At 43.3% G+C, this 16064-nt stretch overlaps 1 protein-coding gene across 1 annotated transcript; it reads left to right on the forward strand.

The window, feature by feature from the left end:
- Positions 1–4174: 4174 nt before the first annotated feature.
- On the forward strand, positions 4175–8490 carry BTG1 (BTG anti-proliferation factor 1). Its single transcript, XM_044454904.1, has 2 exons — positions 4175–4602; positions 7171–8490. The coding sequence occupies exons 1-2, from the start codon at positions 4455–4457 to the stop codon at positions 7533–7535; spliced, it is 513 nt and encodes a 170-aa protein (XP_044310839.1). The 5' UTR covers positions 4175–4454; the 3' UTR covers positions 7536–8490.
- Positions 8491–16064: the final 7574 nt, after the last annotated feature.

Here is a 16064-nt window from a genome sequence, read left to right on the forward strand (position 1 = left end):
CCTGGCTGGTGCACACGACACACCCTTTTTCCTTTCATGCATGCCTGGCTCCTGCTGAGATTCCTCTGCTGTAAGCACACTTCTGTGCAAGGTGTTCTGCTATCTCCCCCACAAGTTCAAACCCACTTGCAACATTAAAATGATGAATGTCCTGAAAGGAAATGATCTAAACCTCAGCCCAAAAACCATTCAACTCTATCTAGAACTGAGCGGCGGCAGCTGAATGGTTAACACAGCAGAGCAACAGTGCCAAAAGATTAAGGTATACTCTTCAAAGCATGTTGAAACAGTGAAGCTTGTAAAGCCTAAAAGCCTGCAGGGTTGAAGACTGGCTAATATCCCAAAGGAGGCAGCTCTGTAACACCAGGCTGAGCCCACCCCTGAGGTGTGGGAAGAGGCAAAGTTGTGCTTGTGTCAGGCTGACCCTTGAGAATGAGATGCTGCAAGGCCTCTGCGCTGAGCTTCATGGGTGAGAAAGGTGTTATTTGAAGTATGCAAGGCCTGGGCCTTAGAGAACAAGAGTTTAGGCTTGTGCAATTAACATTTTATTTTCTAGAACCAGAAGATCCTCCAACTAGAGCCTAGCACAAAAGGCACAAGTGTAGAATTAAAGAAATCTGATCACAGGAATACATTTTGTGGACTAGGGCTGCACTGCGATGAGTCCCTCCACCCAAAATCCATTTTTGGTTACCTTATGCTCTCTTCATTTCAGCAGCATGATTTCTAGGTAGGTGGGAGTCATTTGTTGTTGCTTTTGTCAAATGTTGGTGAGTGAAAAGTTCTTGATCTATCGCAGATTGCCCAGAGACCTACCAGCCGATCCTGATGTACCTTCCACCAACCCTCGCTGAAATTGGACCTGGAATTGATTAAGTAGTCTCAGCAGTGTTTTAAGTGGAGGTCTCTCACCAGGAGAAACTGACCCAATAAAAGGACCAATTCAACACCAATTCTCTCATATTCTCTGAGACCAGGGTACCAAGAACATCAAAACATTCATTTTGTCTTTTCTTCTCAGCAAAGAGAACCCAGAAACATGGTTGGAGCACAGACAAAACTTCACTTTATTTCAAAACTCCTTCAATTTTTTTTTTACCATGTTATATGTTCTCCTCCTTCTGCTTGTTGCCTCCATCCCTCTCCCCCTTTTTTTTGCTACTTCTTGCCTTTTCAATCTCTCTTCTTGGGACCCTTACAGATAACCTTTGCCACAACTTAGAATCCAGATTTGGACTGCAGCAGAGGGCAAACAATTAAAGTCACCCCCACAGGGTCACAAGGCTTTTGAGCCATACTGGGTTCCCAGTTACTTTTGAGAAAGGGGGGAAATATATTTTGCCTTCTTTGGCTTGGAACTAACATGTAGTTGCACACTTGTACAAACCCAGGGCAAGGGACAGTTGGAGGAACTGAAAGTTCTTTCTGGCAGGGAGGAAGGAAGAAAATTCCTTGCGGCTGTTCCTTCTCTGGCTGATGAATAGTCCAGGTTGGTTTCCCTCCTGCCATGGCATCATTTCTGAGAAGCAAAGGTATGGCCTCATGCTGCCTCTTGGTCACCTGGATGATGGCAAAAGCAGAGCGTAATTCATATAAAGCTACTGCTTCTGCTATTCTGCAACAAAGTATAGTTGAAAAAGGAAGGGGTAAGCTGCACGGGCAGCACTTACTAAAATTGTTTTAGGCTGCAACCTTATGTATGTTTAGATTAAAAGAAGTCCTTCAACTCTCAGCAAGTTTTATTTATTTAAACCATTTTTATGCCGTCCCATTCGCAAAAAGCCTCGGGGCGGCTTACAACATTAATAAATAAACAAACATAAATAAACAGTTATATAATTATACTTAAAAAACTCAAAACATCTCGGTGTGTACATAAAAACCCAATAAATACAATCCATAAATTAACAATTAAAATAACTTTTAAATAAAAAGGTCTTGGCCTGGCGCCGAAAAACAAATAACGACAAATAACAAATAAATTACAGCATGCTGGGAATTGTGGGACTTTTTTTGGTCCAATGTGCATAGTATCATGCCCTTGCGTTGTTGTGGCAAACCCCACAGATGTGACAGGAATCTAGAGAACTCCGCCTTTCATTTTTAATACATCTCTCACTTTCAAATAATCATTGTTAAACCTTTCTAGTGGGATTGCAGGGGGAAGTTTTTGATTTTGATAGTAAAAAACAATATAAGGTCAATGATAATCGGAATTTCATTTCCTCCCCCATTTGTTGCTTTTCTCTGTTGAAGCTTTGTGTGTACATTTACTTTCCTTTTGAATAAGAATGCTAGGACATTGTCAGGGATTACATGCACTGTGGTCTAAAACAGCCAGACACTACCAGATTACTGACTGCTTTGTTATAGCACCTGAACGGGCCTCCCCCTACCTAGTACCCCAGAAATGTGTTGGACTGCAGTTGCATCATTCCCAGCCAACAAGACCACTGGAAGCTGGGGAGACTAATCTACAAATCACACCTTGGAAGTTGCCAGTGAATGCGCAAAATGGCTTAGCTAAAACCTCCGGCAGCAAGAATGCAGCATCCATTAATGCAGGTCAAAGAAGTGTAGCCAACTAAGAGGTGTTAACAGATATGTACTGAGTTGCTCAACATGTTGCAGACTCCTGAAAGCTCTTCTTTCAGGGCAATACTGTTGGGTGCTGTTCTTTCTGAAGCACTGATGGGTATTATTCTTGTGTTCTGGTCTGCTTTTGAAATTCAGCTAAGTTTCACTTTCCCTTGCAGGTTCCAAGGACATGTCCATACATGTTCGTGCAGTTGCAGCATAGCTCCTGCAGCAAGTTCCCTGCAGGGGGGACACATATGTCACTAATGACATGGCCTGAGATGCATTGCATTACATGGCATTAACCCATTACAAGTTAATGTGATTCCTTTTCCATGCACCTGGAAATTCCCCTACTTTTGGCTGTGTGTTTACAATGCATGCCAGTGCCCTGAAATATATCGCACAAGAGCATTGCTGGAGTGTCTTTTAGGGGAGATTTGTGTATTTCAGGGCAAATAGGTGGACATGTTGTGTGACTTTCCAAAGAGGAGAAGTGGGGAGGGGGGTGGTGGTGGTGGTGATGAATAAATACTATTATCGATGCTTTCTATCAAACACTTTCATCCCCAGACCTTTTAATACTGTTGAAATCAGAATGCCTTCCATTTTGTTATTTTTATGGTTCAGCAACAGTGCATTAGTTTTAGACTTCCAGTGAGAAAAAAACAGTTTTAAGTTTTAAGATACAGATTGTTTTCCCTTCTGTTGTGATAAACTGTATTTGAGTCCACCATTGCACAATCAAAAAGGCGGATATAATGTCCCTTTTGCTGATATCAGATTGGAACAAAATAAATCCCATAGGATCCATGGATGGGAAAAACTATTTTAGGAACACTGCAGGGTCGATGGCGTAAGATACAAACGATGCAACTATGCTCTCCTCCTCCTTCTTGCCCTCCGCCCGCCCGTGGGCGCGCAGCAGAATGCCTTGCATTTGCTGATGCAGGGTTATGGATCCATTTGAACCAATTGCAGAGGACGAAGTAATGAGTGCCAGAGGACAGCATCGTCATGATCCGACGGAGGGATCCCTGACCTTTCCTCTCCAGACGTTATCGCATGTGGGACTACGGAGGTGTAGCAAAATAGTTTGGACTTTGAGCGACTGGTTGCAGGGGGGAAAATGCAATCTAGCAGGATCTATCAAGGCCCGGCGGTTAGTTTTCTCTCCTCTGGATAAACCCCTCCACCCACCGGGACGCCTCCCATTCGGCTTCCGAGAATCCTTCTGTCACTGTAATATGCATTGTATTAAACTAGGGCATGGATCGTTTGGACGCCCGAGATAGCTGAAATCGAGCTGGCAGGCAAGTCTGCGCGGCTGCTATTGCTGCCGCCTTGGACTACGCTCAATGCCAGACGTTTCATTCTCATGCTGTTGCTTTGCTATTTTTTCAGTCCTGCGCGCGCACCCTTTCTCTGCCTCTCTCTGTTCTATTTGTTTACAATCAGATGACATCACTCCTCCCCATGCCCCTCCGTCCCAAATGTGACGTCACAATGGTGCGATCACTGGATTGGCTGCGGCGGGTTCTCGCCTCCATTGGGCTCTGCTACGGTTATAAAAAGGCGCGCACGCAGACGCTCTTCCTTCGTCCCTCGTAGAGAGAGATGGTGGAAGTATCCGTGTACGCGGCCGCCGCTGCCAGCAACGTCAGAGGGAGGCTGCTGAGCAGGAGTCGGGCGGCCTTTTAAGTTCAGTCCTGTGAACTCAACCGATCCCTCCCTCCCTTGTTTCCCCAGACCCCTCCTGTTTTCTCTCTTTTTCTCCCTTCCGCTCGCTCCTCGTTGGGTGGCCCTGTCAGTGTGCGCTGCGTCGTATCCTTCCACTCAACTATCGGAGCTGGCTGCCCCTCGCCCCCGCCGCCTCCATGCATCCTGCCCTTTACTCCCGGGCCAACATGATACGCGAGATCGCCGCGGCCGTGGGCTTCATCTCCAAGTTCCTGCGCACCAAGGGGCTGATGAACGAGCGGCAGCTGCAAACGTTCAGCCAGAGCCTGCAGGAGCTGCTGGCAGGTATGGGTGGGCGAGCGGGCGGGTGGGCGAGCGGGCGGGGGAGGGGCGGCAAACCTGGGTGCTCGGAGGGCAGAAGAACGCTTCAGCCCCCCATCAGTCTCATTATCCCGAGCAGCTTGATTCTCGACTCTGAGCCCTATTCTTGCCTCCAGATCTTTCTGGAGCTTTGCAGCTTTGTAATGGGTGAGGATGAGTTGGGGAGGGTCAGTGATCGGATTGTATGTGTAGAGTTAATAGATTTAGCGAGAGCAAGGGTGCTCTATTCTGGACGAGAAGCAGCCGCTTTTCTCAGTTCTTCCATTCCCCTCCCCCGATCTATCAGATATTGCAGAGCTTGATCATATAAAACCGCGACAAGAAGTCCGTTTGCCTGTCCCTCGATTTTTAGTATCCCTTATTGAGGGATGGGCTTGTTTTTGGTGAGGGAAATTCTTACTCGGACATTCAGCTGCGAGCCTGGAAAGTCCCTGCACTGCCTCCAGTTCCTCTCTTCTTTCTCAGTGTTTTTACTGAAGATCACGTCATGCAGATTAGCGGCACACACACACACGGGCAAGCACACATACAAACGCGGCGCGCGCACACTAACCACACTTTTAGCACTTCCTGCAAACAAAGAAATATTCACTCCCCACCAGCTGCAATGCTTTTTAATTCCCTGTGATGGTCCCCGTCGACCTTAACGACTGTGGAGGTGGCCTAATGTTTTTAACTCTTGGATGAATTAATGTATGCTGAGAGAGTGATTTGGGATAGCTGCCTCCACTCTCAAGATTTGTGTACCCTGCTGATCTGTATTTTCCGCTCTTGGATGCCATAAACTGTTTTCTTATTCTTTCATGCACACGGTTTAGGTGATGGAACAGTGTCCTCTTTTCGAGGGACCTGTTTGCCATTCTCAACTGTTTTGTGCCTGAGTTAGTTCTTTGTGTGCAGGCGTCCCCACTTTTAGCTCCCGAAGGGCTTAAATCTTCCTACCCTGAAATACATGGAATCCTTCAGCACTTGGTAGAGAAGAGTCACTTCATTTTTCTTTAGTTGCTGGGGGGTGGGGATTGTCATCTACACCTCAACTGGGTGTACAGCTGGGGTGATGGTGGCATTTCTTTTTCACACATGGGCAGGGTGACTCACAGTCATTCCATGGAGAGGGCATGAAGACCCCCCCCCCCCCCGGACCCACTGAAGACAGAGGCAGTCATATCTGCGTAAGCAGACCTAGAATTGTGCAGTTGGTGTTCCTTCCACTTCCCCTCTGGTTTGAACTGTAGCAGTGTCCCGTTTCTTGTTAGTGTGGCAGTGGCAAGAATATACTGCTGTGCCTATAATTAATCCTTCAGCTTTCCCCACAAAATGCCACACAGCTGCCCTTTATTTTCTTTTTGTTATGTCTATGTGGTTTCCCTTCATTATAGTAAGTCATAGAAACGCCACAGTCATGAGTGAGGAGATTGTAGTAATTTAGTGTGTGGTGGTGTGGAAGGTGGGGGAGACGTATACACTCCAGGAGTGTCCAATATGATTCCTGAAGTGCAAGCATTCATTATAACCGTTAACTACCATGCTACTGACTTGGTTATTACTGTAGTAAAACATACATTTAAACCTAATTTAAATAAAGGATGTACAAGCCCTGGGAATTTGTGTCTTGAAGCACTATTAAAAATAGGTTTCATAGTAAAAAAAAAAACCTCTAAAACCAAATCAGCTCTTGTTGATGTCCCAAAAATATCAGTCTCAGGCTTTCAGGTGTCAAATGCAACTTATTTTCTCTGGGAAATACTTTAAGATCAGATCTGGAAATATTTTTATCAGCCTGAGAAGGCTTCAGATAAACATTCAATTCTAAGTGAACAAGATTCCTAATCAAATGCCCTCCTGCTGAGAATATGATTATCTAAACCACACAGGTAAACAGTGGAATGGGTCCATACAGTTTGAGCAAAACAGGTGGTATGGTCCTCATTTTGTTTAATATTGAAGGCAAAGTACATATTTTGTAATGCAAGAAGATTGTCTCTTTGTATGTAGAACTAGGTTTCCTGCTTCTACCTCTAGATGCGTATCTAAGTCTGAAAAATAAAACTTGTAAAGTGCCATTACAAAATAGACACTTTTTCTGTTCAAGTGTGGTTCCTTATATGAAATCACAATGTGCAAAGTGGTGGCTTGAAATCTATTCCAAACAATGGATTGTCCTTGATCCTAAGTACAAATTTTTACCATGTTAGTGTCTGCTGTCTAGGTACCTGCTTTTTTCCACCCTCCCTCCTTTGGAAGGAGGTATCTTTCAGTGCTGATTTGTATATATGTGTGGAATTCATGCATAAGTTTACTAGGAAATGGTAATGATGGAAGTGCTTAGCCTTCCATCAAGGAGACTATTTTCAGGCTAGCAAGCAATAAGCATTTAGATTATGTGTCTGTGTTAGTTCTGCTCACCCCCATTTCTCCTGTGCTGAGTTACGTAATACTTAAGCATAAGAACATGCGCCTACTTCTGAATTGGGAATGTTGAAAGGCAGGCTAAGTATGATCATTGTTGCTATTTGTCTACTTTTTCTGTAGAACACTATAAACACCACTGGTTCCCTGAAAAGCCATGCAAAGGATCAGGCTACCGCTGTATCCGGATCAATCATAAAATGGACCCCCTGATTGGGCAGGCGGCTCAGCGGATTGGACTCAGTGCTCAGGAACTGTTCCGGCTTCTTCCAAGCGAACTCACTCTCTGGGTTGACCCTTACGAGGTATCCTATCGCATTGGAGAGGATGGCTCAATCTGTGTGCTGTACGAAGCCACACCAGCAGGAGCTAGCCAAAGTAGCACCAGCATGCAAATGGTAGACAGCAGAATAAGCTGTAAGGAAGAACTTCTTTTGGGCAGAACCAGTCCCTCTAAGAGCTACAATATGATGACTGTATCAGGTTAAGATAGAGCCTATGGATGGATCACCTTAGAATGGATGGATAAATTTGGTTTTTACTTTGGGTGGGCTCCTCTGGGGATGGATTATGGAATTTAAACCATGTTACAGCTGTGAAGACCTGGCACAACATAGAATGGTAAACCTGATTTTATAGTGGCAGTGCCATAGTTTCGACAGTACCTTTCAGTGATTTTAATAGCCTGTGAGTAAAGATGATCACTTTATATCCTAAGGTGTGAAGTTGTCCGAGGAAGGCTGCAGTTCTCTCCCAGATGTCTTGCTTACTTTTTTTTTTAAAAAGCACCAATTCTTTCAGCTGAAATCTATAGCTATAAAATGGTCCTCTGCATAAATCTTGCAGAGTAAATTTGCACTATACATTTTAAAAAATGTTTCCATTTTTGGCAGCTCAGTAACAAGACTTGTTATGAACATGATAGTACTGGAAATTCTATCTGTCAAGACTTTTACCTAGCACTTAACAGTCTGTATAAACTGTACATAAGTCACACTTAGTGGTCATGAACTGGGAAAAACAATGGTCAGATCTCTGTTGCGTATTGGCCTTCAAGGTAGCAAGTGAGTAGTATCTGCAATGCCAACAGGCTTGAGAGAGACCTTATAAAGACACTGTCTGAACTGTGGTGTGTTTTACCAGCCAGCTCTCTGTACATTTGCTAGCTTGTAGTTTTCTAAGACTGAGTAAACCTCTTATTTTTAGAAAGTGGAGGTCTGGTTTGTAATTTCCTTGTACTTAATTGGGTAAAAGTCTTTTCCACAAACCACCATCTATTTTGTGAACTTTGTTAGTCATCTTTTTTTTGGGTAAATTATGAACTGGTGTAAATTTGTACAGTTCATGTATATTGATTGTGGCAAAGTTGTACAGATTTCTATATTTTGGATGAGAAACTTTTCTTCTCTCTATAATAAATTGTTTCCTATCTTGGCATTTTAATTTAATCTCTTGTCGTGCTTGCATAGGCTCAGGTAACTATTTTTAGTCCCAGTGGACCGAAAAAGTATTGTAAAGGATAAGTGTTGAAAGGGATAAGCGTGCAGCACTGAAGCAGGGGAAAGCCTGATGATAGTTACCAATGGATGGATGAAGAAGACCATTTGGGTGTAAAAGTTTGAGGAACTCAGACCACACATTCATATATCACTTTAATACTTTCTCAAAATTGGCCATAACGTGGAAATAATACCTAAATAATGTGGAAAATAAGCAGAAGTGACATCCAACAAACAAGAGCTGTGAATAAACCCAGAGGATGAATGTTTACATGGTTTCCTGATGAACAAGGATCTAGCAGACTTAAAGTGGCTTACCTACCCCATCATTTAAAACACAAGAAAAATAAAACCCCTTATTTCTGACCTGATGGAAACCCTGCTCAATTGGTATTTACTAGGACCAATGTTACACAACCTTTAGGAACAGGTTAATCACCCAACAGAAGGGTTGATTGCCTTTTGCTTTTCTTCAAATGCAAGATTCTCTTTAAGAGTTCAGTAAGATGAGATTCAGCAAAAAGGTATGTATGTTTTTCCTTCCCCATGTAAATAGGCATTTGGATAAAACCAAGGCTGTCATCTGAGGCACACTTACTTGGAAGCAAGCAGGACTTCTTCCAATTAAATGTGCATAGGACTGGGCTGAGCAAAGTTTGAATGAATGGGTTTACAGTTGTCAAAAGAGCTTGCATTCTGCAAACATTCGTATGTTACACTGCACATATTTCTCCCCTTGTCCAAGGCTGGCTTAACACATGAAACTCCCATAGATCTGCACTGAGTGATTGGCTCACTGTGCTGAAGTACCTGGTGCTATTATGAGGAAGCTGCATGTTGCATGTCTTGCCCATTAGATCTCCAAATCCTACCTCCCCCGGCCTTTTCTAGTAATCTTAGACCACCTGGGTACCAAATTACGGTCTTCTATCTTCTCAGAAGTGCACCTTAACAATGCTGATGCTTCTGAAAGTACGGGAGGTCCAAGGGTGTGTTTGCATTGTCAGAGTTTGGGTTCTGCAAGCAGTTCCCCTGCCTCCCAAAAATCAAAAGCTCATTTGGGGCTCTGAAGTCCCACATCTCATTGTTCTGTCCCATGAGGCTGGTTTGCTTTGTCCTGGAGTTCTTGCCTTGTCTGGATGAGCGTCATGTCCTCTGTTTCAAGGGAGATATTTCTAATACTATATGAGTTTCTTAGGCTAGATGTGTATCCCATTTCAGTGGTTTCTGTGTTTGTGGAAGTATGCTAATTTTCACATCCTAGGATAAAAATATCTGGAGCAGGGATGGGGAACCACAGCTCTCTAGATAACAAATTACAACCCCCACCAAGTCCAGCCAGCATAGTTGGGGATAATGGGAGTTGTAGTCTGACATCTGGAGGCTCTCCATCTTTGATGTACAGAGAAGATGCTATCCTACTTGGCTCAGAGCTATGTTCACCTAAGCACTACATGCATGCCAATTCTACATGGTCAAGGTATGCTGAAAAGCAAGTTCATAAGCATTTTCTTGAAGAAGCTTGTTAAATATTTCTGACACAAGCATTCAAGGGTCTTGTTTCCATGATCTTATATGCAAGTTATTCCCTAATTGCATTAAATAAAATGCCTTTACAATTTAGTCACTTCCAATCGTGTAATGTTCTAGATAAAGCCGAACCACCAACTTTAAAAAGCAGGCAGGAGTGGTTGCCAATTTTTATCTAAGCACTTAAGGATGCAATCCTATGCATATTTAGACAGAAAAAGACAATTCCCAGCATTTCCATCCAGTAATTTCAATATTTTTTCTTTTAAATTCCATTACACCATTAATTAAAGGACATGCTAAGTTTTGGCCAGAGGTTGATTTTGATTTTTCTGTATAGTAAAAAAAAGCAGACCACCATTCCAAGTTTTGGCCTTTTAGCCTTCATAAGCTTAGCCCTTGTATACTTCCCCCTTTTTGTAGATAAAGTTGCTATCTTAAGAAAAAAGTTTTAATTGTCAGGTTTTTTGGCATGTTGTGTTACCTTGTTTGGAAATACGGCCTTTCATTTTTGTACATTTTGGTCACTTGGTGGGGCAGTTGCAAATTTGGATAACAGCTGCCTCAAGTAAACAAGAGTTTGCACCTTCAGCAGGCTAACGCCTGCTCTAGAATGTAAAGATCTGTTTATCTGAAGCAGAGAACAGAAAGCAAAGTTGTGGTCATACTTAGCAGGAAAGATCACCGTTCAGAAAAGAAAGCAGTAATTGAAAGTACTTTGACAGTGGTTTCCTGTGACGGAGAACTGTTTTGTTTGCAGCTTCCTTTTTCATATTTACAAGATGAGCAGATGTAAAGCTGCTTGGTCTGGCCTGCTGTCTGTTCCTCTTTAACCTACAGCCTCCATCAATGCCCTACAATGCAGTGTTCCTTTTGTGGTGTCACTCCAGGCAGCCATAGAAGCAGTATATGGCTTCCGTTTTGTCTGCTGCAGCAGGCCTGTATCTTACAGTAAATTTGCTGTGGGTGGCTAACATTTTTAGATCTTTCAAAGCCTGGGGCAACTTCATTTCATGGCCCTTCCTAATTAAGTCTTTTCTACTTAACACACAGGAAGGAAAAGTTAACCCCCTTCTTTCCAACCCAGTATTAAGCTTCTCTACTACAGGCAGCTCCTGTTCCAATCATCTTTTTAAAGTACTGTAGCATTAGGCATGTCTTAAAATTCAGGTTTGAGACAGTTCACAATGGAACTTTGTAGTGATGATTTGCACAGCATCAAGTGGTCACTAGCTAGGAAGAAGACAAACGGATACTGGATGGCTGTGTCACTATTTACACTGTCTATGGGTCAAACCATAACAACGTACTGTTACTTTGAATGCAACTTCTAATTGGCGAAGTGTTTTCAGAGCTATGATCGTGCATCTTCATTTCGTGCTTTTCCTCTTGATTCAAATGCTGATGCATTTCTTACTGTTCTCTTGCTCCAAATACTGATGTGGTAGGTCCCTTGTATAATACAGGGCTGTCATCCAGTTCAGAGAACTCCTACCAAATGTAATAGTGCATGCCTTAGTTGATCATGTGTGCATAAATGTTCATCTGAATGTTTATAAATGTTTGCACACACACACTAACGTTAAAAGGCAGGCTTGTGGAACCCCTGGCCTAACCTCAGGCTCTGGGGGTCCCAGTCTGGTTCTCTGGGGATTTGCATGTGGGCATGACCATTTCCTGTGGTCCTTTTCCCTAGACCACACATTCTTTAGTGGTATCTCACCTTGTATGCATTTATCTCCATTCTTATAGTCTGGAATGCCTCTCCTGAGTCTTAATTGCTGGTAATAAAAGCTCTAGGCCTAAATTTGCTGGTATCTAGGCCTCAGCCCCTTTTGCCAGCCCTGTTCACCCCGGAACATGGCCCCCGGGAGCTTCTCTAGAGTGTGCTCGGAGAGATTCTGCACCCCTGTTCTAAGGGACACCAGGTCCATGTGGTGTGAATGCCCACCATGCTCTCTTGCTCTGGGTTCAATCATGAAAATCCAGGTGGCAGGGGTGGTTTGAGGGTTAGGCAGCTGACAACTCTTCCTGCATGGGTTTATAGAACAACCTGCAGCAAGCCAGGTGGCTGTGGGTGCCAGGCATGATGTAAGGCACCTGCGAGTAAATCAAACCACAGAGGGGTGTTGTGTCATGTGAACCAGGTCACTTCGTGACCTACACGTGTGGTAGTGGGCTAATCTCCCCCGCCTCCCCACACTTCACTACTTTCTTGATTGACTTCAGATTCAGTTTAAGTGTTCGTGGTAGGATAAACAACATTTCCTATTATGTGATGTTTGAACACATTACTGTTTAATGTGCCACATGTGAGGCAGATGGGGTTTTTTTTTGTTTCCTCCTTGGAACTGTAGATGCTGTTTAAACATAAGAAATAGCCTTAGTCCTCTCATCTGTGTTTCTGTCCTAAATGGAGGTACTATTAAAGTAAAGGATGCCTATGTTAACCAACATTTTCTGTCCAGAAATTTGACATATTACTAAGTAAACATCAAATGGTTGCAATGGCCAGCTGTAATGTGTAGATGGCAGAACATTTTACAATTTGCCATATTACTAAGAAAATGGACCAATCATGAGGCTTTTGTAATTTCCACTACAAAGCAAGAAGTGGCATTTTTCAGCCATGTTCGACAAAATGTGGAGAGGTCAATATTTTCACTGCTAAGACTTCAGTAATGTGTTATTTTTGCTCATTTAACTTAGGAGCACAGGTAACTTAAATTACCAGGAAAAGATATGTTCAGATGTGCCAACTGAGACTTCTAGGTTGCTGAGGTAACTAAGAAGTCTGGTGTTTCATATTCCAATTGCTCAAAACCATGAGTCATCTCTTCAAACAAGAGTTAGTCTTGGAAAACACAATTTGTAAGCAAAACAACTCTGTTGGATTTCTCTTACACAAAACATTTGCTCTAGTTTGTCTTTGCAATATGTTTTATGCTTTAAAAAGAAAAGAAAAACAGGCGCATATCCTTAGGATTATACTGAAAATCTTTAAACCTTAATGTTTTTTCGTTTCTGTCTTTGGCCTAGAGTGGTCCACCCCAACCTTTTTTAAAAAGCTAAGCTGAGACAGTCAGACATCTCAGAGTTGGGCTGTATGTCATAATAGCCTTGGGTAGAAAAAGGTAGTTGAAGTGTGTTAAGGGATCAGTATCCTTCAGCGAATGATTGGGAACTCACCTGAAAGTGTAGAGTAGATTTCTTGATTTAATATTTTGGAAACCATTTGAGGGCTGAAGGAATGTGTGTTTAAATTTTGGCCAAATTAATCCTGAATAAGGAATTTCCATTTTTATGAATTCCTTCTAGGTAGGTTAAATTTTGTTCAGTGCATATTTTTCATATCTGTTAAATCTGCCACTGCATGTGATAAATAGTTTCATGAACTGATCTTCCTGCATGCTGGAACAACTGCAAATTAAGCAGTTTATCAGGACTACAGTCTACCTTGCTTGCTTGCTTTGTTCAATCATTATGCTACAGTTCATAGTTAAAGGCTATATGGTGTGTAAACATGTGACATTTAAGGACCTGGTCAGATTATAAAAGTGCTTTTTAAAGTTATAAGCATGGATGGCCCTATAGCACTGCAAAAGTTTATAACTACAAATTAATATGAACTTTAGTTTCTTTATAGATCTCTTGGCAGATGATTGCAATGATTCCACTCCCATAAATGTTATAAAATTAAAACCAAGATAATAGCACAAGAAGGAAGTAACTTGAATAAGATGAATGTGTAGCTGGATTCTAGACTCAATTGTTCCTTTTAGACTGCTTTTGAAACTAACCACATTTCCAGTCTGAGTGATGTTATTGTGTCTCCCAGACATATTCATGTAGGTTGCTCTGGGAGGAAGTTAAAAGCTCTTAAGTACACAGTAAAAAGTACCTACCTTTCTAGTTTGCACCAGCGGTTTATAAGGCTAGATGAGCCAGAATGAATATGTGTTTGTTTGTTTATATTACTTGTGAGCTATTTAAGCTGCAGCTCCATATGAGTACCCATAAGCTTCCAAACTGGGCATCCAATCCAGTGTGGTGGTGATGGGGGGGTGGGTGCACAGGGAAGGGGATCGTCTTCATACTCCCCTCACCCTGAAAATCATTTAAATAACTGGTTTCAGTTTTTTGAATGTTTTCTCCTCCTCACAAGGAGAAGGGGCTGAAGCACGGCCTGCATTTGGCAAAAGCCAGCAGCGCCTCCCCCCCTCCCCCCATGTCCTGGATGGTGGTCCATTTCTGGACCACACTGGCTGGTGGCGGGGTGTGGGGGGTGTGGGATGCTCCATCCCTTCTGGAACACTCAGAAGGCTTTTTTGATGTTGCAGCAGTGGCTCTGGCTTTCCCTGCAGCCAGCCCCACAGTGTCTACTGGCCATAGGACTGTTCCCTTGATGAACTAAAATCCAAGCAGTTCCCAGTACAAATAAAAATTGTATAACACCAATATAAGAACTATGCATAATAGGAAATGATAATTCAAAACATTACATTAAGGATCAAAATGAGACAAGATGTAACAGTGTCACCATCCTTTATGAGCCAGGGAAAGCCCGTGCAAGCAAGTCTTCAAGAAGCATTTCAAGCTTGCCGCAATTTCCGCCTCTTGAGCAAGGTCCGAGGGGGTGCCACTACAAAGAAGGCCTCCTTGTCCTACTGTCCTGGTGACAATATTGGTCGCAGAATGGCCAATAAGGGGAAGATCTTGGGGTGGGGCTGACTAAGGAGCAGTCAGCTAGATATTTGTTTGTTTGTTTGTTTGTTTGTTTGAACATATTCTGATCCTGATTTGCTTAGAGCTTTGTATAGCAGCAGCACAACCTTAAGCATGGTTTGGCAGGTCACGGTGCAGTTCTTCTAACTCAGCTGTAATACGGATAGCTGCTGCAGTCTACGTGGTCTTCAGTTTCCACAGCAGGTGCACAAGGCTCCTAAGAAAGAATGCAGTGCCCTTTGGATGACACTCATAACTTCCAATGTTGCTGTTTGCATAGCTTCCTGTTTGCATCCTGAAATATTTTGCGGGGAAGTTGCCTGAAAATAGATACGAGAGCCAGATGCATGTGCTGATGACTGCAGACCAGTCTACCTATGACATCAGGCACTGCGTGTCCATCACGGCACCTGTGTTGAATACGCAGACGGTTGTAGCCCTAAACAATCAGTGCTATAATCTTAGCAGTGGCAACCTCTGATGGGAACTATAGGATATCAACATCAGTTGTTTGGATACCATTTATTGTTTTGAGAGGTGTTGGTTTGCCTCCTAGACAAATTCTGAGAGTTCCCTGCAGCAGAAGTCCCCAGCCTTTTTCGACCCATGTGCACATTTAGGAATTTGAAAAACTGTTGTGGGTATCACTACAAAAAGGCTCCCATGGAGGGTGTGACCAGTCAAAGGGAGACAAATAGCAAAGCTAGAGGCTGGATAGGAGGAGAGTTGCTTTCTGCTCCGCCCAGTCTCCTTTTGTCCACATAGACCTTTCCCCTTAGTGCCCTCCCTCCCCGTGCCCAGTCACCAGCCTTGCTGTTTTGTTTCCCCAGCCCCTTTTCTTATTAGGTCTTTCTCTTCCCTGTTCCTAGCCCACTTTCCTTCCTGAGCTTCTAGCCTAGCTTCTTTCCCACACATCCTTTTATCTTGCCTTATCTTAGCCTCTCTCCTCACTTTCTCTGCCCCCTCTGCTTGTTTCCCATGCTTTCCTCTCCTGCCTGCTGAACAGCTGCTAAGTGGCAGGTTTAGGAACAGGAAGTGGAACCGGGAACCCTTACATTTGTATTAACCCCCCCCCCAAATGAGGGGGCAGGGAGTTAAGAGCTGTGCGGATGCCATTAGAGGTACCTACAGGTGTCGTGGCATGTGGCACGGGGTGTGCTATATTGTTGGGGAAAACCAATAATGAAAGGTCTGACTTATGATTGGATAAAGATGGGAGTAGCAGGCCAGATCTGGCCTTCCTGGCATCCTAGTCCAGAGTTC

Source organism: Varanus komodoensis, unplaced genomic scaffold (genome assembly GCF_004798865.1).
Source record: "Varanus komodoensis strain SLA01 unplaced genomic scaffold, ASM479886v1 scaffold8, whole genome shotgun sequence".
NCBI classification, from domain to species: Eukaryota; Metazoa; Chordata; class Lepidosauria; order Squamata; family Varanidae; genus Varanus; species Varanus komodoensis.